This window comes from Uloborus diversus, chromosome 10 (assembly GCF_026930045.1).
Source record: "Uloborus diversus isolate 005 chromosome 10, Udiv.v.3.1, whole genome shotgun sequence".
Lineage (NCBI taxonomy): Eukaryota > Metazoa > Arthropoda > Arachnida > Araneae > Uloboridae > Uloborus > Uloborus diversus.
The window spans coordinates 18,692,152-18,719,130 of NC_072740.1; the positions used below are offsets into that span (position 1 = coordinate 18,692,152).

General features: G+C 33.1%; 1 protein-coding gene across 1 annotated transcript in view; it reads left to right on the forward strand.

Annotated features, from left to right (window-relative positions):
- LOC129231773 (U-scoloptoxin(11)-Ssd2a-like) overlaps nucleotides 1–26,979 on the forward strand; it is a 35,542-nt gene that overhangs the window by 3,102 nt on the left and 5,461 nt on the right. Inside the window, exon 2 of the mRNA XM_054866138.1 lies at nucleotides 26,535–26,627. Within this exon, the coding sequence (XP_054722113.1) occupies nucleotides 26,535–26,627 (93 nt within the window). The remainder of the gene's footprint in view (nucleotides 1–26,534; nucleotides 26,628–26,979) is intronic.

Sequence of the window (26,979 nt, forward strand, 5' to 3'; positions counted from 1 at the left end):
GACGGATAGAAATCTAAATATCGTTATTGCGGTAGTAGATATTTATCGATATATGACGGTATATCGGTATATCGCCCAGCCCTAATTGATACTCATTTTGTAACATTTTACAGTAAGTCAAAAATTATTTTTGTTTCAAAAAATGATAAAGCTCTCTTTATTAAAATTTTAAATATTACCTGAAACCCATTAATATTCGTTTCAGTATTTATTTATTTATTTTTAAGCTTATTTTTATTTTAAATATTTTTTAGTCAAGTTTATGCGGGGCAAAGTGGATGGGGCAAAGTGAAATAGCTCATTTCGCTTACTTATTCAATCATTTAGGGTCATTCCATAGTGACTAACGTAACATTCGCAGCTGATTTTCAAACTCTTTTTACTTACACCGGGAGTAAAAATAAATGTGTTTTGGTTTAATATACAGATCTAAAATTTACAAGGTGACTATTTTTTATTTCTACCAAGAATTTGAAGCAAAATAAACGCTAGCAGGTGTTTTTTCACCAAAAAAGGCATCGTGACTAAAGTAACATTTTTGCAACCCTGAGAAACAATGCTTATGTTACGAAATAAACGGATTTATGTACTAGAAAGTATGTTGAATGAAATGATAGGTCACAATTAAGGCTTTGTGGAAAAAAAAAATTCTGAGGTTGAGGTTGACATTTCTATGGAATGACCCTTTATTAAATTTTTAATAAACGATTGCACTTTGCTCCACATTCCCACATTTCTACAAATTGGGATGTTTTTTCAGCCTTTTCCCTTTCAAATGATATTTCTACGCTGACAAACATTATCTTCATCGTGAACTAATTTGCTTTAACATGAAAAACTGAAGAAACTTTTATGAATATTTAATGATTAATGAAAAAACATAGAGAAGTTCAGCAAAGAATTTCTAAAGAAATTCAGTGAAATTAAGTTAAAATATCATGACTTCAAATGATGAAACAATACAAGCATCCTACAATACAAATTTTATCTAAATTTCTCTAAATAAGTTATTTTAAAAAAGCGTGTCCTTTTTTATGAACATATATTTTTTTTAAATTAACAATATTAAATGCTTTCTACTTTGTAAACTAGGTACAACTTTGTAAACTAGGTCGGTCACAATTAAGGCTTTGTAGAAAAAAAAATTCTGAGGTTGAGGTTGACATTTCTATGGAATGACCCTTTATTAAATTTTTAATAAACGATTGCACTTTGCTCCACATTCCCCCATTTCTACTAATTGGGATGTTTTTTCAGCCTTTTCCCTTCCAAATGATATTTCTACGCTGACAAACATTATCTTCATCGTGAACTAATTTGCTTTAACATGAAAAACTGAAGAAACTTTTATGAATATTTAATGGTTTATGAAAAAACATAGAGAAGTTCAGCAATGAATTTCTAAAGAAATTCAGTGAAATTAAGTTAAAATATCATGACTTCAAATGATGAAACAATGCAAGCATCCTACAATACAAATTTTATCTAAATTTCTCTAAATAAGTTATTTTAAAAAAGCGTGTCCTTTTTTATGAACATATATTTTTTTTAAATTAACAATATTAAATGCTTTCTACTTTGTAAACTACCTAGTTATTGCAAAAAACGGCACACTTCTTCAAAAATTGCACTTCGCATAACTTTTATTTCCATGTTTGCGAACCCTACGCTAAACAGCGTTGGGTTGATCAATATATCAAGCTGGTGCAATTAGGTATTATTTCGACTAAATGTTTAATTCAGTTCTATAGAGCAATATTTGTTATACTTAGGTTGGTTTATCAACGCTTTTTTTTTTAATGTAGAAACATTTCGCAATATCTATGATCTACTGAAATCGAAATGCATTCAACTGCATTTTACCAAATTTATTTGCTTATTTAATCATTATTTGCTTTGCTTTTTACCTATGCTTTTACCTCCATTTTCTAATTTAAACCGCACCATTGCATGCGGACTTTCACTGGTGAGCTGAATTTATATACTAGTTAGTTTTTGGTGTACTGTTTACATTTCGCTATACTGTTAGGTGTACTGTTAAGTTCAGTTGATTTAACTCGGAAAACAAAGTTATCTCTCTACAAGACTATTATACGTTCCGTTTGAACTTGCATCTCAGAGACTTGGACCATGACTATGAGAAAGAAAAGACTGTTTGGGTACCTTTGAGTGCAGAATCCTAAGAAGCATCCTTGTAGGGTTTTGGGAAAATGGAGTTTGGTGTAGCATCTGGTGTGGTGGCACATTTTTGAACCGTGCAATTTATTTAAGTACCCAGCTGTTGTCCCCACTATTAAGATTAGCCGTCTAAATTGTTTCTGCCACGTTATCCACCTTTTAATTAGCAGCATTCAAAAGAGAGTTTTCATGTACTAACCATATTGTACTGGAAGACACGGAAGGCCAAAGCTGCGAATGGATGCTGTGGAAGAGGATTGATGTTCTTATGTCCAAGAACTGGAAGAGCTTAGCCGCGAATAAGCTAGAAATGGCGGGTACAGAAGGCCTTGACCCACTCTGGGCTATTGCGCCATGGATGATGCTGATACTGTTTGTCGGTAAGCTTCATGCTTCAATGAGAGAATATCTGAGTCCAGCTCGGTTATCGACTATTCCAGACTGATAAATTCCAAACAGGGGCTGGCGCAGTATTGCCCTCAAGGGCTCTTGCGCCATTAAAAATAAGCAAACGAAGTAAACCTAACAGGAGCGAAACTGCATAACCGGACTGTCGGTGTTTTGTATGAAATTCTGAGAGAGTTTGCGAAAGAGAGAAATAATAATAATCTATATAAATAAAACAGAGAACATATATGTATGTATATACACTGCTCGACATTGAAAATGCAACACCAAGAAGGAGGGGTTAGAAAGTGATGAAATTTGAGAAAAAGACAGACAGCAAGGAATAATAAATGATCTTAGTTTCAAAATGATAAGCAAAATACAGAGCGAGAACGGCGTCGGCTCAGTAACGATGTAGGGACCACCGCGGAGTCAATAAGGGTGCGGATGGTGTCCAGAGGGATGGCTCTCCATTCCCTTTCAACCATTTGCCACAGTTCGTCTTCTGAACGAAGCAGAGACAGAGTCTGCAAACGGCGTCCAATCACATCCCACACACAGTGGCGGCTCGTGGGGGGAAGGGGCGGAGGGGCCCTAGGCCCCCTCATTTTTTTAGACAATAATTTATAACTTTTTATTTATTTTCCTTTCTTTTTTTTTCGTGCGTACGTGCTAAAAAAAAAAAAGAATTGTACCGAATTTTCTTGCCTATCATCTTTGGATTATCTGTTAAAATAGTGTAAAATTAATGAGGTGCGGATTATATACGCTGCCGAGGATTGTCTGTTTTTTTTTTTTTTTTTTCTCAACACCAACGCTTTGAGCCTCAATATTTACAGCAGGCTTCGCCATCGTTACCCTGCCTGTATATTGTTTATTTGCATATTTTGAATGCTCTTCTTACGGAATTCAGGCCAAGTAAAATAAACAACATACAGTAAAGGAAGAAGCCTTCATTTGCACAATAGACCATTTGTTCCTTTTTTGACTTTTTGTCTTCAAGCAATTAGCGTATTATAATGACAATTTAGAGAAAATGTCATTATTTTTAGATTTTTTTTTTTTGAATGTACCTTAAAAGTTATTATTTCTTCACGTTTTTAATTTAGTTGCTATAATTGTATGTTAAATCAAAACGTATTTAAGAAGTACGACAGGGTAGAAAAGATTTTAATTCGAAAAAAAAAATGATGCTAGGGTAAATCTTAATTTCTTTCAAAAAGATATCTTTGAAATTAAAATTTTCAATAGTTACAGTTAATTTGTCAGTTAGTTCCCCCTCCCCCCGTCCCGGCCTCGTCCTATTTGTTCCTCCATTCTCCAAGTTCGTCTGAAAATAAAAGAGTCTCTCCTTCTAATCCCTCTCTCCCGCCAAAAATATTACGGAGCATCAACTGTCATTTGCAGAACTTCAATTTCGCAAAATTTCCAGGTAAAGTCTACGAATACCTTGCAACATTACTTAAAATTGTGTTCAAAAATAGCTTAAAATTGTGATTTTAGAAAAAACAATTTTGAAAAAAATTCCAGGGGAAAGCTCCAGAACCCCTTCCCGTAAAAATCTTCAAAGTTTGTCTAAAATTGCGTTTTTGGAACTGCAATTTCGAGAGATTGGATGGGGGAGGAGGAATTGATTTCTTTTTATTTTTCAAAAAAAAAAAAAGAAAGAAGAAAAAAAAAAAAAAAAACGATCGGTGACAGTCCCGGAGCCCCATCCCTTACCTTAACGTCAATAAACGTGGCTTATAAACCGCAGTTTAAGGCTTCAATTTCAACAAATTCTTTTGTACCGTTCTCTTCCCCTAACATCACCAAAAAGACCGTCTAAAATTGCGTTTTTAAACTACGAGTTTCAAAATTGAGAGATTTGATGAGCAAATCAAATCAATCAACTAAATGAAATTTTTTTCCTACTATGCCCCGCCCCCTTAAAAATTATTTTCTAGTTGATTTTTTTTTTTTTTTTTTTTTGTTGCATAAAAATTCTGAATCTGGCCCATGGGCGCCGGCAGAGTCATATGCAGATGGGTACACCCGCATGTAAATCGTTGAGATTTTTTTTTACAAATTTTTAAATTTAGTCTTATCTATTTTCATTTTATTTATTTTAAAGCGAATACTGAGATGTATTTTTATCTTTGATAAAGTTAATTGACTTATAATTTTTACAAATCTCTCTAATTACAATATTTTTGCACTTTTGTAGTTTGGTCTTTCTTAAAATAAAATTAATTTTACTCATTCAAATTTTTCTGTTATTAAAATATTAAAATCAATGTTACTATTGAAAATATTAGATTAATATTGATTTTAGAAATTTATTTATTTATTTTGAAAAGCCAGGGGGTGAAAGGGCTTCCTTTGCAGCCTCTTACCGGTGCTGCAAGGTGGCGTGCTGTAGCGCCGGAAAGCGTACTGGATATAAACGTGAGATTATTAATTTTCGTGATGTATTTTGTAGGTTTTCCCTATCTGATTAATTAAGTTTTATTTGAGGAAATCAGGGGGTGAAAGTGCACCACGCTGCTGGCAATCATGGATATAAGCATGAGATCAATATCTATCCTGATTTACTTATAGTTGTTTAAATACTTTGTAGCTTGTCCTGTTTTTAAAATGAATTATTTAAGTTAAGAAAGATTAAATTAAAAAAAATTCAAAAACCCGGGGGGGGGGGAGTTGAATTGTTTGGGGAGCGAGTGACCATGATCTGGCCCCCTCACTTTTTCAAGGCACGAGCCGCCACTGTCCACACATGTTCGATTGGTGACAGGTCAGGAGAGTATGGTGGCCAGGGAAGCATCTGTGTGCCTTGGAGAGCATGTTGGCAGATGCGAGCACTGTGTGGTCGGGCGTTATCCTGCTGAAAAATTGCATTAGGTAGCCCATGAAGGTATGGGATTGCCACCGGCCGCAGCGCATTATCCAAGTATCGTCGGGCCGTCATAGTGCCCTGAATTCGAACTAGAGGTAATATGTAATTGTACGCAATTGCGCCCCAAACCATTATGCCACGTTGTCGTGCGGTGGGACGTTCCACAGTTACTGCCGCATTAGATCTCTACACACGTATGGGGCGACTATCACTGGATAAACAGAAGCAGGATTCATCTGAGAACACGACATTTCGCCATACTGTCAGCCACGTCGCTCTAGTCTGGCACCATACTAAACGTTGCTGTCTATGTTGTGGGTTCAATGGCAGTCTTCTTAGCGGACGCCGTGATTGCAGACCACGTGCGACCAAACGACGGGAAATGGTTCTGGTTGACACGGGAACATTCAGGGTATCTTGCACCTGCTGCAGAATCGAGGAACAAGTGACTTGTGGGTCTGCTACAGCTTGTCGGTGAATGCGTCGATCCACGCGTTCTGACGTCACTCTGGCTGCCCCTGCATCCCTCGATCTTGCAACATTTCGTTGTTCCAATCATCTTCGGCACAGCCGATGCACCGTGCTCGCATCCAGCCGTGCCGGGTATCAGCTGCGATTTGACGTACGGACCAACCTCCCCTTCTCAGTCTGATCACCATACCCCTCGTAAAATCGCCTATCTGCTGGGAGTGCCTTCGTTGACGGCGGCCTGGCATTCTCTCGTGTTACACGTATCCTCCAAAACAAAAACAAAATTTCTTCGATAATTCTCCAGTCAGAAATAACGACACGAATGTTGCCCATTCTGCAGGCTCCTTCCCTTTCTTCTTTTTTCACGTGCGTCAGAGAGCTGCGCATTTCACACCATTTACATAACTCAGTGATGTACGTCTATTCTAAAATTTGCATAAATTTCTGAACACTCCTTCTTGAATTACACCGCCAGCTCAGTCATTTCCAGCCGAGGACTGCAGTTTCGTGCGTATTAGCACTCATCAGCCCGGCATAGGAAAGTGACTGAGCTGGAGATGGAAAACCTCATCCATCATGGAAGTTTTCCATCTCCAGCTCAGTCACTTTCCTATGCCGGGCTGATGAGTGCTAATAAGCACGAAACTGCAGTCCTCGGCTGGAAATGACTGAGCTGGCGGTGTATTTCACGTATTTTTGCTTCAGCCCTGGCTAATGGGCGGTAATTTACTGAATACTCCTTCTTGGTATTGCGTTTTCAATGTTGAGCAGTGTATGTAAGTATTAGAGTGGTTCAAAAAAACTTTTTTTCAGCTAGAGTCCAGGACACCCCCTATTTTTTTAGACTTATTAATAATATTATGCTGTAAAAGTTTTAGCTTTTTACTCAAATTTTAAGAGGGTGCTCAATAACCCCTTAATTTAACATTAGCAGCGCATAGAAAATACCACCAATTTAGAAACATTTAATTTCACCTGCTGTTTCTTTGTAAATAAATATTTTATTGCAATTTATATGCATACTACTAGTGTGTATTATAATTTGTAGCATTGTTTTTTCAGTTCAATGTATTTTTTAACCCCCTCCCCATACTTATTAAGATTGGGGGAGGGGGTTGAGCACTCTCTTTCAGTTGAAAAAGAAAGCTAAAATTCTTCCAGTATATTATTACCTACAAGTATAAAAATATTGAGGGGTGCCCTGTGTGTTAATCTAGAATAAACTGTTTTTTACATGTATTTTTGAACCACCCTAGTGTGTATTTTCCCAACAATCCACAGTTTGCGTTGGATCTCGACCAAATTTGGCAGGGAGACTTGGGCAGACGAGAAGGAACATAAGGGAGTTTTCAAACGCCAAAAAAGTACCGAACCTTTCAATATTAAGACCCGAAAAGAGCATTAAATGCTTCTTTCTACCCGAAATAATTATCCGACAGGTTCGATTTTTGTCTCATTTGAATACTTCTTAAGAAGATTTTTTTACTTCGGATTTCAAAGCCACCAAGTCATTAAAATCACCAACAGAAAATTTATAAGCATTTTTAAGTAAGAGAAAATCAATTTCAAACTGAAAATTCATCGTCTGCCACGAGCTCAGTTTCGATTAGCGTGAATAAAATAATTTTTTTTTGCCATTTTTTTTCTCGAGTGTGAACAAATTCTTGCTTTTGCTTTAAGGCTTCTCCTGTAATGGAGAAATTGAAAATTTTCCCATTTTGATTATCTTTTGACCATTTATCTCGTTTTTTTTTACTGCAAGCAGAAGATAATTAAGGACTTTAGTTGTATTAATGGAGGGTTGCATTTAATTTAATTGGGACTTTAAGATTTGCAGTTAACGTTAGTTAAAAATGGTTATAAAAAATAAGAATGTTGATTTGAAAAACAATTTCTTATTTTGAAAAGGGTGTTTGGAGCTATTTTACTTATTCAGATAGATATTTTTAGAGTTGACGTTATTTAAAAACAAAACCCTTATTTTGGGGAACTGATGTCCAAATTTTAATGGGGAATTTTAGGGACTATAGTCATTTTTTTGACGGGAAAGTGTAAAGTATTTGGTTTTTTTCCTATTATTTAAGTCTAAATATAGAACACGCGTCATTTGACCGAGGGTCAGGTAGACCGAGTAAACCCGGGCGACGCAGCTTGTACTAATAATAAAAATAATGTGTGGAACGAAATTAGTGTGTGTTTAGTGCTGTTTCTGTTTGATATATAAAAAAAAATTATTGCATCACATTTCAAAAAGCAATTTAAAAAAAACAATTTCACCATCCATTTTAAAACCAAAACAGACAATCAATTGTTTACATTGGATTCAAAAGGGAGCTCACAATAAAAAAAATATAAAAAAAACTAATTGCAGGTTTAGCTGCTATAAGCAGAATGTTTTGCGTGCGTAGGGCAAAGACCGTTCATTCGATTTTTACGATGTTTGGCGCATAATTAGTTTGTATCATGGGGGTGTGCGCCTCGAAGCGTTTTTTCCGAAAATTCGATTTTGTTCTTTTTGATTTCCAGTTTAAGCTCATTCTTCCCATAAAATTGAAAAAAGGAGTGAAATACTTCATGCACATTTTTAAGCATTAGGCCATTCGAAAGCTTGGAATTTTTTGATGCAATAGAAGAAATTGGTTCGAAGCTTCTACAAACCTTAGAAAAACTATGAGAATAGTATTTAGAAAATTCGAATCCGAGGCTTAACAGAATTTACTCGCTTTCCCACCTTCTAAAAAAATCCATTAAAATTAGTCAACCGCTTTGATATTGCAGCTAAGAAGTTTGAGAAAAACAACAGAAAATAGTATAAGCTTTTGCTAAGTAGAGGTTCTCGTTCCTCTTTCGATAGTTTTTTCTTCAAAAGTGATTTATTTGTAGAAATCTACTAAATTTTCTTATTGCTTAGTTTTTTTTGCATAAAACTCAGCTACCATTTTGAAACTGTTAATTTTACAGGAAAGTTTTTAACGTATTTTCCTAATTGGATCAGAATTTTACGGGGTTTTAAGTTTAAGTTTCTGAAAGAGTAATGCGTTCGATTAATTGTATCAATTATTTTTAATCCAAATCCCAGCTCGAAGCTATTTATCGCTACAAATAGATTTTAAGTTGTTTAAAGCAAACTGTTTCAAATTACCATCAATTAAGAACTGCATTTAGCTTATGATATTTTAAATCTTTTAGTGGAAAAACTATCATTAGGCTTAAAGCCTTTATTGACAATTAGTCTCAAATAATTAAAGTAATTAGCAGGATATTAGAAAATCATACTCATTAGAAAAATATTCATTGGGTTCTATAAGTTATGGCGATGAAAGTAATTCACAACGGAATCAAATCCCCATTTCAATTAATATTTACAAACAAGTACATTATATATATATATATATATATATATATATATATATATATATATATATATATAGTAAACTCTCGATTATCGGCGGAGTTGGGTAGCACAAGTGCCGCGGATAAACCCAAAAAAGGTTAAAATGAGGGACAACAAAAGTAAAAATTATTCTTCCACAAAAAATTCCTTCCAGAAATTTACTTATACGGCAAGTTTTGTCTGTGATTCGACAAAATTATCATCATTTGGCAAATTAAGAGTCTCCGCCCTCCCAAAAATTTAAGTTCGGTGCGCCTCTGCATATTTGTGAAGAAAAATATTTATAGGGGCTTTATTTCAAAGAACAATGTTACAACAAGAAAAAAAAAAAGATTCTTAAAGAGTAGCTAGCATAGTGTTATACCAGGATCGAAAGATTAAGCGCTTTGTAAACATTTATTTCTTAAAAAAGCGGAATAGGTACATCCATTAAAATCACTAAATACATGTTCTCCCCATATAGCAAATTTCTGACTCATTTCCTGGTTCACTATTTTTAAAGCTATTCTCTTACTTTTGAATAACATAGGTGAAAAGTTCAAGGCATCTGTAAATATAGCTGCCTTTTATTTATTCAATAAATTACTTGTGCTAGGTTTTTAGGACAACGTTCTCTTCTTCGTCTCACGCCACTTCAACACGCGAGACGCTTTCTTAGCAAACCAGGAAGTTACAGACGGTCACATTTAAAGTAGTGATTATCATAGTCTTCAATAGGAAGAGTGCAAACCACGAAGTGTGTTATTTGTCAGCATTGCAACAGTTAAGTTAATTTTGAGAAAATGAGTGATGAGTTTCAATATGAATTAAAAATAATTTTCATTAACGTATTTACTCTCGATTATCCAGTTTGTGGATTCCGTGCAGAAAAAATTTAAATTAAAAAAATTTAAAATTAATTAAAGCTAAAAATAATGCAAAATTTTATTACATATTTCATTACCAGTACTAATGTATTATTTTTTGTATTAGTTGAGTATCGTAATTAAACCCGAAGTATTTTATATACCACCGTGTACTTTACCTATAGCCTCCTAATACACACTTTTCTGCCTGCTTGGTCATTTTTGGATTATCAGTGTTTTTCGATTATCCGTGTACACCCTTACATTAATTAGTACGGCGTCCTGAACTTAAATTTTTGGGAGGGCGGAAATTCTCAATTTGACGAATGAAGATAATTTTGCCGCATAGAACTTCAAATTTCGCCGAATCAGGAATTTGCCAAATGGAACTCCAAATTTTGCCGAATGGAGCTTTTACTTTCGTCGAATGATAATTTTTCCGAACAGAACTCCAAAATTTGCCGAATCGTCAGACAGAATTTGCCGAATAAAGTATCTTTATGGAAGGTCACAGTGACCTACCGTGACTTCAAATCGGGTCGCGCCTGTTCAAAATATATGAGTTGTATGATTCATCTTGCTTTTCAAAAAACAAAAATATTATTATTTTTTACTTACACAGCTTTGCTTTTTTTAGAGTTTTTCAACAAGAACTATGTATACACATTATATATATATATATATATATATATATATATATATATATATATATATATATATATATATATATATATATATATATATATATATATATATATATATATAAAAATCTCGTGTCACGATGTTTGTTCGGGGTAAACTCCGAAACTACTCAACCGATTTTTCTCAAATTTCATATCTATGTGTCATTTGGTCCAACTTAAAAGATAGGATAGTTTTTATAATTTTTTACCGCAAATTTCATATTAATTATGCAATAATAGTGTGAATTAATTGTTTAGTTCTAAAAATTCTTAATAGATGGCGGTGTAAGTTAATTAATCGATATAACTGTGACATTGTATGACTTACTGCTAAAAGATCATGATAAAAAAACTCAGAAATGTTGCTTAGAATTTCTATATAACGTTTTCGGATATTACAGGTTATTATTCTCTTCCTGAGAAAAACAACTATATTTTTCAAAACGTTTCCTTAAATTGCTACAAATTGCAGATTTCACACCGTTGTTCAAAATATTTTTCTCCACCAGTATCAAGATTAACTAAACGTATTTAATAGGTGTATCGGTGTCGGAGCGGTTACGGTTCGTCCAGATTGACTTAACACCCAATGAGTGCGAAAAGATATCTGGATCAAGAAGCTTTGCAAGAGCTGCAGAGGAACTACATTCGACTTACTTGCTTGAGAGTCTGTCTTCGCGTTGGCAAAGCGTGCATTAATGCGTTGAGAACTTTCTTAGAAAACAGGAAATTTCTAGGCTATTATATAAAACTTGCGTTAGGCTTCGCTGAAGGTGCCAGAATCATAACTTCCTTTAACCAAGAAGACTACTGACGACGTTGCTTTGCAAGAATTGTATGCGAGTACAATGCGTGATACTTGCCTGCAGTTCTTGCGTGACTTCGGCCATGTTTGCACTACTGCTGATGGAACTTTCTAATTAAATCAGGAAGGTGCCAAGCGATTATACCTACCTAAGTTTTCTCTAATTTTCCGAAAACATGACTGACTTTAAACGGGAAGATGGCTGAATTTTTCACGAGGCTTCCGGAATAATTTCAGGAATGTTACTTAATTTTAGCAGGAAAACATTCCTGGTTTATATAAGGTATCTTAATGGTAGAAATTGGGCATATTAGCTGCCCATTATTTTCCCGGAACGTTTCTGAATCGTTTTTACAGTGTACTTACTAAATTTAATAAACGTAAGTATGGATAGTAACGGTTTTACTATAGAAAATTTAGTTAGTCCTTACTAGAATTAATAAGTTCCTACTTCGGTCAAACACGACCATTCTCAACTCCCTAGGATTTAAAATCAACGGTACTTTTTCCAGTTTTGTTAAAAATATTAATTTGATCGCACAAAAAGAATGAGTAAAAAATTATTTTCATTCTCAGCCACAGCAACGCGTGGCTGGGTCAGCTAGTATATATATATATATACATGTGTGTGTTGTTTACTGTAATTTTGCGTTTTATTGGTTTTCAATGCTATAAACTATGTTGAATCGTTTGTTGCAATTTATGCTTGGCTATTTGCTACGTATTATACTTAATTTTATAGTTGGAATTTAATCCAGGATTAATTTTCTCTTTGTCACACAAGGTGTTTTGGACTCATTCGAAATCTTGCTGATAAAATTATTTATTTAATCGGAGAAATATTAGATGGTTCGTTCAACAGCGGAAGTTGCTGCAAGGTGCTCTGTAAGTTCAATCAAGCTGGACAGTTAATTTAGGCAGCACTCGTAATAGATCGTGCCAGCTCTAATGGCATGATTGATCCTGAAACTGCATAAATGTTTTAAGCAAAAAGAGCAAGGAAGAATTCTAACAGAGAAGAAATCTTGTCAGATTGGAAAAAAATTCTACAATATTTTTCTTTTCTTTATAAAACATCATTATTTCAAACGGTAAAAAGAAATTAATTTCAAAAGCATCGGATGGATATCAAAGACAACATAATTGAAGATTTATAAATAAAAATGGTTTATAAGAAGAAAGTTAATTTGATGACACATTACATTAAATGTGCAAAAAAATTTACAACAATTAATTAATTTAGCATTATGAAAATTGCTAAGCTAGAAAGATGAGTTTTCAATAATATTCAAAAACAGTGTATAAAAAACAAAAATGTTACAAAAAAAGTTTCTTTTTATATTTCCAAAAAAAAAAATTTTTTGAATTAATAACAATGCGTAAAATTTATCCCTATTAATGTCTTTTGTATCCCAAGTTCTTGAATTATTATTTATTTTCATCTTTTTTAAAAAGAGCGTACATACGCAAATTCACTTCAACACGTTAGTACTGATGCCAATTATATTTGCCAACCAGGAAAAAACATTTTCATAATTGAAACGAAAGAAGAGTTACGTACGATCATATTAAACATGAATTAAGAGAAGTCAGAACATTTTATCAATAGTATCAGTAGAAAAAGATATCACGCAGTCCCTTAATTTCACATTTTGAAAAACATCTTTACAGAATGAAGTCAAACGAAAGGATTTTTCTGAAACCTTAAAAATTGTTGTATCTTGAAAACATCATTTTTTTATTTCATGAATTTCAGTTGTTTTATTATATTCAATGCATATAAGAGGGTGAAGCCCCAGAAGTACGCCGTCGAAGGCGGTGTATACAAACTCGCTGCGAGCGAGCTGCACGAGCCGCCGGCCTGGTGGCTATTAAACTATTAAAATATGTGCTTTGTAATCTGTGCGCGTCTGTCTCTGTAGCCACATCTCCTCGAGAACTACTGGAAGTAGCGAGTCGAACGAGGCACTGATTAATTTAAATTTTTACAAGGAACTAATTCTGCCCGGTCTTATCTTTGTACAACTTTAATTAGCAGAGATATTAACTAAAACGTCAATTTTAGACAGACTTTACGTCATTCAGGAATATTGGGGGTTTGGGAGGTAATTATTTTTAGTAGAGAATTTTTTGGCTGCTATCCAAGTCCTAAACCTTTTTTACGACTTTTTTGTTTTATTTCAACTATTTTTTTATATTTAATATTGTTGCCATTTTACATATGTGTTCACAAACAAAATTTTGATAATTGTTTCTAGAAGTTAGTTTTTGCTGCTATCCAAATCCTACAAGAACTTTTTCGTTAAGAATTTTACATTAAATTTTTAGAAAGGCTTTGTGGTTTAAGAAGAATGAGGTAATTTGGAGAATATTTGCTTTGTACAAATGAAAGCATTCGAGTTCTGATGTCTCTATTTTGATGCAGTTTTAGAGCTTCTGTTTACGTTACTTCGAATATTGCTTTTTTTTTCCATTTTTTTTCCGATTATTTTCGGTTTCCAACAAATAGAATTCTGTTAATTATTCACATTCAGAAAAGCTTTGCCAGTATTACGCGATTTTAAAATTTAACCTTTGATTCTTATCTCTTTTTTTTCTGCAGCAAATCAATGAAAGAATAATTTATTTTTAGGATGAATATCAAACTTTAATGTTATAGAAAATCGCCCGTCAAGATATGACGGGTGAAAATTGCTTTTACATTTGAACGAAGCAATTGCCTGTTTGGTGATATTTTGACAGTTGAAATTTTAACCCTAACTCCAATGGATTAATCTTAAACTCCATTAGATAGCGTTCATTGTTGACCACTTTTTCGTTTCTTCATTCCCCTGAAATGACGCAGTCTTATCAGTAAAACAGTTAAGCAACCAGATACAGTTCAGCCTTGCCACAATAAAGCATTTCCCTGCATTTTAAACATTACCAAAACATATTATCAAATTATCATGCCGTGGCGCGAGTTTCATTATTGATGACTTCAGGAGCGTTATTCGATCATATTATATTTATGAGGATAAGGATTTTTTTAGAGACTATGTTACTTATGTTAATAAAGATGTTTGTGGAAGAATTTTCTTATTCAAATGTGGATCATCAGGGTTTTTAAGAGAAATGTTTACTTGTTTCAAGAACTTTTGCCCTTATTCAAATGGGAATTTTTAGGGATAGCCTGTGCAACGCTGGGCATTAATTTTCACGAACTGTTTTCATTATTTCAAATATTTTCAATTTTTATTTCGGTCTGAATGTTGAACATTCGTCCCGTGGCACGAGGTCTTTTTCCTCTAAACTAGGAAATTTAGCAAATATTCGAGGTAGCCCGCGCAACAACGGTTGTGGATTATTGGCGACTGTTGCACTAAATCGTTCCCCTTTCATTTATGCCAGAGTATTAAACATGCGTCACTCGACATTGCTTTCGTTTAATGAAAACTTAACTTGAATTTCGTTTAATAACCGTGCAACTCAGCTGGTAAATTAACTAAGAAACGATTGACGATGTCTCGAAATTTCGATTCCATATGGATCTCCAGAATTCATCTCAGGCCTTATTTAAGTCAGTACAATTTAACTTCACGTCCAATGAACACTAGCATAGCATTTGCACCTCTCCAACAATGTTACCCGTATTTGAATGACATCTAAACCAGAATGCCTTTTCCGTTTCGAAATGCAAGATACGAAATGGGTTTTCGTGAATTTAACCTACATGTCTTAATCAATATTACGTTTTACATTGATCTGTATTACACCATTTCTCTGGCTGAATCGCTAGGCAAAGCAGATGGTCTTTACTGTGATTTGCAATGGATTGTTGTAATTACTTATACTTTAGTGGATCACTTGCATAGTTAAGGTCGTATATCCTTACAAATGTTGTTAAACGATGATTGTTATTCATTCAAGCAAAAAATTAAAAATCACTTTTTTTTTATTATTCTGGTGAAAAGTTAAAATTTGAATCGAAATAATTCCTTTTAATTTCCATTGATGTTTCACTGTTTTGTAATGTATGCTTTCGGTATTTTTATTTACATAATTTAAAATTGTTTTTTGAAATATTTAAATGAACAGCATGATTCATTATTTCATCAAAAAATTCCAAATTTCCAAGTCCTTGCGCTGTTATGCACCCTCACACAAGAACACCTTCACCGTCCTGATTAACTGCACCAGCTAAGTTCTTAAGATTGAATTCCTCATTTTTTCTTCTATTGACAATTATACAACAATATAACCCAAAATATTGAATTTATTTTCGTCCATAAGTAAGACGTTGTTCCAAAACGTTTGAGCTTATTTATTATTGATTTTGCGACGGAAAGCGTAAGCTTACTGTTTTTTGCACGAACAAGAAAATTTCTGCGGGAAGAGGTCCCCTTTAATTCATCTAATCAGAGAACTCGGCGAACATTTTTAGGTGAAAATTAAACGTAAAATGTTTCATTCAATTCTGCTGAAACTTTTTCAGCGCTCAAATGTGTATTTTTCATAATTTTTTTAACTGTAAACCTCCGATCACGCTTTGTTAACTTTGCCAGTTGACCTTTTCTTACCTTGTTTTCGATCCGACTCTTGTCTTTAAAGCATTTTATCAAGCACTTCACTATAGAATGGTATAAATTAACTAATTTAGAGACATTTCAAACCAATTTATGGCTACAGTGAGGGAAAAAAAATTCAAATTTCGAATCGTGTTTGTTGTTTTCTACGCATACCTGCCATTTAAAAATAATAAGCAGAATATTAGGGAATAAATAAACAAAAAATTAAAGGCAAATGACTTTACAGTGACATTACAATGCAAAAATAATAAAAAACCACATATGATAATTTTAATCATGAATTAATTCAAAAATATTTCAGTGTGCCAGTGTTGGGCATTAATCAACTAAATCCTCAATCGACTAAAGTAATCTGACTCCCATTTAGTTCAGACTAATATTTTAAAAATTTAATTCAATTGCAGACGAAGATTAACGTCAGTTTAAACTAACTCGTTAGTTGATTAAAAATACTAATTTAGTTCAGACTGATTTAGTTCAGATTAAATTAATCAAATTGAATTTAGTCAGATTAAAAGTAATCAGATTAAAAGTAATCAAATTGATTTGATTAAATTTTTAATTCAGATTAAATTCGTAAAATATAAATGTCACATGAACAGAGACACATTTGCATTTCTACGTGTATGTACATATTTACGCAAGCATACACGAGTTAATACGTGTATATACGACTATGTGCGTAAATATATGTATATAAACGTGTTATCCCGCGCATGTTCGTGTACGGAGGTATATTTGAATTTTTAAGTGAATATACATATTTATGTGTGCATACACGAGTAAATATGTGTATATACGAGTATGTACGTGTACACAAGAGAATATGTATATGGATATGTGTTACCCCGAGTATACTCGTGTACAGAGGTAAATTTGCTTTTAATTGTGAAAACACATACTTATGCGTGCACGCAAGCGAAAAAACGTGTATGTACGTGTACACATGAGAATATGCGCATAGATACGTTTTACCCCGAGTATACTCGTGTAAAGAGGTACATTTGTATTTCTACGTGTTCATGCATATTTAAGCGTGCATATACGAGAAAGTACGTGTATATACAAGTATGTTCGTGTACACACTAGAATATGCGTATAGATATTTGTTACTCCGAATATACTCGTGTAAAGAGGTACATTTGTATTTGTACGTGTATATACATATTTGTGCGTGCATATAGGAGAAGGTACGTGTATATACAAGTACGTTCATGTACACACGAGAATATATGTAAACATGCGTGTTACCCCGAGTATACTCGTGTACAGAGGTAAATTTCTATTTAAACGTGTATATACATATAGATGCATGCATATAAGAGAAAATACGTGTATATACGAGTAAGTACGTGTACACACGACAAATAAATGTTTAACCCGAGTATACTCGTGTACGAAGGCACATTTGTATTTCTACGTGTGTATGCATATCTATGCGTTTATAAACGAGTAAATACATATATATACGATTATGTACGAGTACACACGATAGTATGCGTATAGATACGTGTTACCCCGAGTATACTCGTGTAAAGAGGTACATTTGTATTTCGACGTGTATGTACATAACATATTCAAGCATGCATATACGAGAAAGTACGTGTACATGCTAGTATGTTCGTGTACACACTAGAATATGCGTATAGATATGTGTTACCCCGAGTATACTCGTGTAAAGAGCTACCTTTGTATTTGTACGTGTATATAGATATTTATGCTTGCATAAAAGAGAAGGTACGTATTTATACAAGTATGTTCATGTACACGCGAGAATATATGTAAGCATACGTGTTTTCCCAAGTATACTCGTGTAAAGAGCTACATTTGTATTTCTACGTGTATATACGTATTTAAGCGTGCATATACGAGAAAGTACGTGTATATACAAATATGTTCGTGTGCACATGAGAATATGCGTATAGATGCGTGTTAACCCGAGTATACTCGTGCACAGAGGAAATTTTGTATTTATGATTATACATACACTTTTATGCGTGCATGTAAGAGAAAAGACAAGTATATACGAGTATGTACGTGTACGCACGAGAATATGCGTTTAAACCAGTGTTGTGCATTAATCAACTAAATCCTCAAACGACTAAAGTAATCTGACTCACATTTAGTTCAGATTATATTTAATCTGATCAATTGCAGACGACGATTAACGTTAGTTTAAACTAACTTGGTTAGTTGTAGGAAAAAAAACTAATTTAGTTCAGATTGATTTAGTTCAGACTAATTTAATCAGATTGATTAAGTCAAACTAATTTAATCAGATTGATTTAGTCAACTAAAGTAAGCAGATTAACTTTAGTTGACTTTTTAACTTAAACTTCGTCAGATTAAACTTAATACTAAATCTAGAGAGATTGAAATAAATCTACACCGTATGTACTTGTATTTTCTCATGTATGCACGCATAAAAATGTATGTACAATATTAAATACAAATGTACCTCTACACACGAGTATACTCGGTGTAACATTTATCTACACGCATATTCTCGTGTGAACACGTACATACTCGTATTCTCTTATATGCACACATAAATATGTATATACACGTTTAAAAGCAAATTTCTCTGTGCACAAGTATACTCGGCGTAGCAAGTATCTATACGCATATTCTCTCGTGTGTTCACATACATAATCGTATATACATGCATTTACCTATGTATAAGCGCATAAATATGCATATACACATAGAAATTCAAATGTACCATTGTACACGAGTATACTCGGGCTAAAAAGGAATATATACGTCTATTCTCGTGTGTACACGAACTTACTCGAATATACACGTATTTTCTCGTATATGCATGCATATATATATATATATATATGTACGTTTAAATACAAATTTACCTCTGTGCACGAGTATACTCGGATTAACACGTATCCATACGCATATTTTTTTGTGTACACGTACATACCCGTGTAATCACGTATTTACTCGTGTATGCACAAATAAATTTGTACATACACTTAGAAATTACACATACCTCCGTCCACGAATATACTCGGGATAACAGGTAGAAATGAAAAAAAAAAAAGGGTTTACACTTATCTACTCGTATATACACGTATTTACTTGTGTTTACACGTACTTATAGGTATATACACGTAGAAATACAAAATTTCCAGTATACACGAATATTCGGGATAACACGTATATATACGGATATGCACAAAACTACTCGTTTATACATGTTTTTACTCGTATATACAAGTGTATGCGAGCATAAATATGTATTTTAACGTATTAACGTACAAATACAAATGTATCTCTGTACACGAGTATACTCGGGTTACACGTATCCATTCGCATATTCTCTTGTGTACACGAACATACTCGTACATACTTGTCTTTTCTCGTATATACTCGCATAAAAGTGTATGTACAATCTTAAATACAAATTCTACTCTCTGCACGAGTATACTCGGGTTAACACGCATCTATATGCATATTCTCGTGTGTACACGAACATACTTGTATATACAAATACTTTCTCGTATATGCAAGCTTAAATATGCATGAACACGTAGAAATACAAATGTACCTCTTTACACGAGTATACTCGGGGTAACACGTATCTTTACACATCTTCTCATGTGTACAAGAGCATACACGTATTTTTGCTTGTGTGCACGCATAAGTATGTATATACACAATTAAAAGCAAATTTACTTCTGTACACGAGTATACTCGGGGTAACACGTATCTATACGCATATTATCGTGTGTACACGTACATACTCGTATATACACGTATTTACTCGTATATAAACGCATAAATATGCATATACACGTAGAAATACAAATGTGCCATCGTACACGAGTATACTCGGGCTAAACAAGTATCTATATACCTATTGTCGTGTGTACACGTACTTACTCGTATATACACGTATTTTCTCGTATATGCATGCATCAGTATGTACATACACGTTTAAATAGAAATTTACCTCTGCGCACGAGTATACTCGGGGGTAACACGTATGTTTACATATATTCTCGTGTGTACACGAACATACTTGTATGTACACGTACTTTCTCGTATATGCATGCTTGAATATGTATAAACACGTCGAAATAGAAATGTACCTCTTTACACGAGTATACTTGGGGTAACACGTATCTATTCGCATATTCTCATCTGTACACGTACATACTCGTATATACACGTATTTACTCGTTTATAAACGCATAAATATGCATATACACGTAGAAATACAAATGTGCCATCGTACACGAGTATACTCGGGTTAAACAAGTATCTATATACCTATTGTCGTGTGTACACGTACTTACTCGTATATACACGTATTTTCTCGTATATACATGCATCAATGTGTATATACACGTTTAAATAGAAATTTACCTCTGTGCACGAGTATACTCGGGGTAACACGTATGTTTACATATATTCTCGTGTGTACATGAACATACTTTTATATACACGTACCTTCTCGTTTATGCACGCATACATATCTATATACACGTACAAATACAAATGTAGCTTTTTACACGAGTATACTCGGGGTAACACATATCTATACGCATATTCTCGTGTGTACACGAACATACTTGTATGTACACGTACTTTCTCGTATATGCATGTTTGAATATGTATATACACGTCGAAATTCAAATGTACCTCTTTACACGAGTATACTCGGGGTAACACGTATTTATACGCATATTCTCATGTATACACGTATATTAACGTATTTTCGCTTGTGTGCACGCATAAGTATGTGTATACACAATTGTATGAGCAATAAAGTATGAGCAATAAAGTATACAATTGTATAAAGTATGTGTATAAGCAAATTTACCTCTGTACACGAGTATACTCGGGGTTACACGTATCCATATGCATATTCTCTTGTATACACCTACATACTCGTATATACACGTATTTACTCGTATATGCACACATAAATATGTATATTCACTTAAAAATTCATATATACCTCCGTACACGAACATACGCGGGATAACGCGTTTATATACGTATTGTCACGCACATAGTCGTATATACACGTATTAACTCGTGTATGCTTGCATAAATATGTACATACACGTAGAAATACAAATGTGCCTCTGTTCATGTGACATTTATATTTTACGAATTTAATCTGAATTAAAAATTTAATCAAATCAATTTGATTACTTTTAATCTGATTACTTTTAATCTGACTAAATTAAGTTTGATTAATTTAATCGGAACTAAATCAATCTGAACTAAATTAGTTTTTTTAATCAACTAACGAGTTAGTTTAAACTGACGTTAATCTTCGTCTGCAATTGAATTAAATTTTTAAAATATTAGTCTGAACTAAATGGGAGTCAGATTACTTTAGTCAACTAATCAATCAATTACAAATTTAGTTGATTTTTTTAGTTGATGCCCAACACTGCAGTGTACGATGACTTTTGTGGCATATTTTTTCTGTCTCATCGTTTTTTGACAAATTTCAAAAATAAAATCTATCAATATTTTGAAAAAAAACTACTGGGTTTTATTCAGAATGGCATAGGAATGGTGTAAAAACATTGCACTTAATATTCGAATTCAGTTTTGCGTTATTTTGGTTTTACTACAAAATTTCAAGGTGTACGAACACTTTTGGGATCCACTGTATATGCTTTCAATAAATTTCATAAATGAAATTGTTTTGTTTTGTGTTTTAAAATATTTTCCGTGATACAGATTTAAAAGACAGCAAATATCCGATAAATGGACGCCTTTAAAAAAATAATTTACACTAAAAATGTACATATTTTATCATGTAAGAACTCTAACCTCTTTTTTAGCTCTGCTTTATTTAAATTTAAATAAAAGGGGGGGGATCCGCTTACCCCTCACTATGAGGTAAGTGGGACACCAATCCGATTTTCTACAAAATATAATCGTTAAGAAGAGTTAAAGCATTATTTTAGAATATAATGATGATTTTTTGTTTATTAATGATTTCCAAGATAAAATAAGACAAAAATTTCAATTATTTTGTTTCTAAACTTTTGTATAAGGCTTCAAAAACGAACTATTCTCAAAAAGGCTCCCACTTACCCCGAATAACCCTATTACTATTATTATTGTTATTATTAAGTATTGCTATTATTATTGCTATTATTACTTTTATTTCTATTATTATTATTAATACTACTATTAGTGTTACTGTTATTATTACGATTACTATGGTTATTATTCCTACTATTATGATTATTTCTGAAATTATAATTTTATTATTATATTTAATTTTGCTTTTGTAGTTATTCCAATCAAATTTTAATGGGAAGCATATTGATTTTGTTTTAGATCACTAATAGCTACAATAATAGCATTTTAAGTAAAGATCTCCCTTACCTAATGAAACTATACTATAATCTACCACTGATCAATACTTGCTATAATCTGTCACTAGTAAACTCAAACACAAAATAGAGTGTAAATCGGGTAAATATTTTAGTATAGATGCTTACACGGTCTGGTGTTTCCTCGTAAATTCGAATCCAAAACTTGTTTTTATTTTCTGGTATAGTAGTTTGGTTTTGCTTTAAGAGCTATTTAATGTCAACTTTTTTATAACTCTGAAAATAATAAAAATAAAACCATGAATCTAGAAAAAACAATGAAGAAATTTGAAATAAGATGCAAAATAATGTAGTGAAATCTATCATAAAAATCATACAATTACGGATGAGATTAATGGCATTTATTTGAGATGATTGGCATTAGAATTTCTCGAATTTATAGCGAGAATTTTATGTTGGAGTTTCAAAAATAGTTCTTTCACCGTGGAGAAAATTATTTTACATTTATAACAACATCAAGAAAATTTGCCGATTTATCAATAATCCGGAAAACGCTGAGCAGTGGTTTATTGCACTTTGCGACAAAGTTAAAATTTTGCTTTGAAGATAGTTTCAAAGACTGGAAAATTTGATAGCGAAAAGTTGCTTCTCTACTGAGGCGTACAATTTTCATCTTTTTAAAAGTTATTAAAAAAAAATCTTTTCGCTGGAGGAAGGTGAAATGTTTGTTAAAGGAGTACAACAAACATTGGTATGGTAAAATTTGCTGTTTAAAAATTATTTATATTTTATTTGCTGTATAGGTTTTATAATTACGTTGTTGTCATAATTGTATGATTTTTATGACAGATTTAACTACATTATTTTGCGTCTTATTTCAAATTTCTTCATTGGTTTTTTCTAGATTCATTGTTTGATTTTTAATTATAAAACGTGTAGTTGTTATTTAGACTGTTAAATCAGCGGACGTAGGGGTATTTGTATCAAAAACCGAACAAAATTATTTGATTCTTTTTTTTTTTTTTTTTTTTTTTTGTCATATAATGCATTGAAACATGCTCTACTTGATCACAATAAGGTGTTTATTTGAAAAACAAAAGCAACGATATTTCTCAGAAAATAGTTGGTGTTGTCCTCTTCTATACGCTTATCGCATCTAAATGATTGTTCGTCTAGGACTTATTACTGTGTGCTTGCGATCACCATACTTACTGCTTCTGATGGGGAAAACGACTTTGTTTTACAAAGCTGCCTGGGTCTACTACCACTTCTTAAGTAGGGGTTAGAATTTCGTAAGTGTCTCTGTATTATGCATCTATTGCACGGTGATGCTGGGAAGGCTTATTGCAATTTGCAGCTTTCTTGTCTAAAACCTGAATAACTGTAAGACATAGTATGCTAATCATACTCGTATACGGGTTAGCAAAATCTAACAGAGGAAGGAATAGTGTTTTGCTATTTTGTTCCCTTCCCCATGAACAACTACAGCTAGTTCTAAAGAAACAAGTGAGCTCTGTTTCATACTTGCATTGTGTTAAAATTTTTGTTTACACTGTGTCTTTTAAGTCCCATCATTGCCCTATTTTTAACCGACTTCAAAAAGGAGGCGGTTATCAGTTCATACCGTAAGTATGTTTTTTTTTTGTTTGTCCACTCATAGCGTCTCACCTAGTGAACCGATTTTGATGATTCTTGTTTTAATGGATATGGGATGGCTCAACTTAGATCCCATTACTTTGTTTGACCATATTTGTTCTTTAGAAAAAAAAAGTTATGGGCAAAAAACAGTAAATTTTATGCAATTAAAATGATATTGTAGCGAAGTTCGCACTTTTCATCCGTGGATAACGGTGGCTCAGTGGTAGAATTCTCGCCTCCCACACGAGCGACCCGGGTTCAAATCCCGACTAGGACAAAGTGAATTTTACTAAATTTTCGTTTCTACTGTTTCCCGTATTTTCTCGAATGTTCTATTAATTTCTGTATCTTTCCAAGTCTGGAAAGTTCCAGCACTTTCTCAAGTTGTATATAAGGAGATGTAACGTGCATTCGTGGTTCTGAATAAAGATCTCGAGTTGAGACTAACGAGTATTCGCTTCATTTGGCTTTCACATTGTCTTCGCTATCTTCATCTACGCGACAATATGAAACTCATTGTTATAAAAGTTTGGTGCCATATAACATTAATAGTAATTGTAATGATAATTTTGAATAAAGGCTTTTCTAAAGCAATACAGTGATATAGAGCCGAACTTCTTACTAGGTAACTTCTTACTTTTACTGAAATATCTACATTTACCCTAAAAAGAATGAAATAAAAAAATTTTGAAAAAAAAAAAAAATAGAACCGACTTCAAAATTGCTCTAAAAAGTGAAAAATAATTTTATTCTTTAAACACCATCGATAATGCTTTTAAACATAATTTTTGAAGTTGGCGCAAAAACGATAGATAAAATCATTCACAGTCATAACTCAACTACAAGTATAAATTTAACCAGGCCCAGTTTCTTCACTATCACATAAATTATGCATTGATGACAACATATTTGAATAACGATATAAATGTTTCGTTCGTAACTTTGGATGCTTTTCTGAAAAAAATATGAACAAAGCATGGTTACACTGGATTTTACGTTTTGTTTTTGCGCCAACCTCAAAAATTATGTTTAAAAGCATTATCGATGGTGTTTAAAGAATAAAATTATTTTTCACTTTTTAGAGCAATTTTGAAGTCGGTTCTATTTTTTTTTTTTCAAAATTTTTTTATTACTTCCTCCAGTACCCTATTTTTCTTTTTTACCTCTTAAGACTTTTCTACAATCTGTACGATACATTCGAAACCCACTGGTAGTCAAGCATCAGTGCTTGATGTTGAATTTCAGAGAAGGTATCTGTTACTCGTACTGAGTCCGCATTCGGGTAACGTTCCTTCTAAACATTTTCTGCAGTTGAACATCAAGAGATGTAGTGGCCAGTGCTTCAGTAGTGGCCTCTTCAAGGTTTATATTTGAAAAAATAGTATTCCAGGTCTCCCAATGGATTTAAAAGTGTATCAAATGTGCATGAATTCATTGGGAAACCTGGAATCCTATGTTTTCAATTATAAACCTTGAAGTGGCCACCACTGAAGCACTATTAAACACTGGTCACTACTGGTGTGTTTACCTTATGTTTTTCTTTTATTTTCATCATTTAGGCTGCGAAACATTATCAGACTTTTGACTACTACCGAACTCAACTCTGCCCAGAACTCTCAGGAAGAAGTAAACATTCTTAAGTTCTGGTTTCATCCGTACTATACCAAAGATTTAAAAAAATGATAAAGATGCATTTTACAATACGCATGGTAGAAAAATGTTGAGAGGTCTGTATTTGTCACCTTTAATGCCATCACAGTGAAATTGTTTCGGTTTAAACTAAATAAGTGAGCGAAATTTTACCGAAAGAATGACCCTTCAACTCACTGATTGGTCACGTGATTGAGGCAAGAAATGTTTTCATATATACTGGCCAAAAATACTTCTCTTTTTTGTCTGTCCTTTTTGTCAATTGTGTGTAAATTATTAGATTACCCCAAATACCTTGTAACTTCAATTGACAGCTGAAGCCACGCCTCAGAGATAATAATGTCTCAGATACATTGTGGTAAACACGAAGTGAAGTTATAATTCATGGGTTTTAGAGTTGTGATGACAAGCATTGCATGAAAATAATTCCATGTCAAAAACACCTGTTTCAAATAACACAAAAACCTTAGTATTCATTCAAATAAAGATATCTTCCGTTGGTAATCTTGCTTATTAATACTTAACCATCCTTAGTTTTATGAAATGGAGCAATTTTATTGAATTAGAATAGCAGAAAGTGTATATCGCATTGAATCTAAAACTGGTTCAAGAATTGATTTCAGAGGTAAAACACTTAAATTCTCATCTTATACTGTTAAAATTTAAATACTAACATATTTGAAGGAAATTATTGTAGCTAAAATTATTTTATTTTAGATGTTGCACGAGGCATTTTTTACAGTACTGCTAGCATCAGCGCTTCACTTTACAGTACAAACTAATACCTACCAAGAAATTTTCAAAATAGAGGTAAGTTCATATTAATAATTTTGGCTGAAGAAACTTATTACAGATTCATATGAGAAGTATTTCAGATAAATTTTATCCGACACGCACATTTTTATAACTAATATTTTTAGAATTAAGGTAATGGTCCTGTTTTAGGATAAATTCGTTGCATTCACTTCGTATTGACGTCATTAATCTTTCAATTAAACCATCTCCGGTTGGGGAATTTATGTGTACAGATGGTTTGAGAGGAGACTTATGACGTCAATTCGAAGCGAAGTGTTACCGATTTTTTCTGAAATACCTAGGGTCCTTAGAGAATAGGGGAAATAGGGTCCTTAGAGAGTATTGTGTTTCAAGTTTCACATAGGTC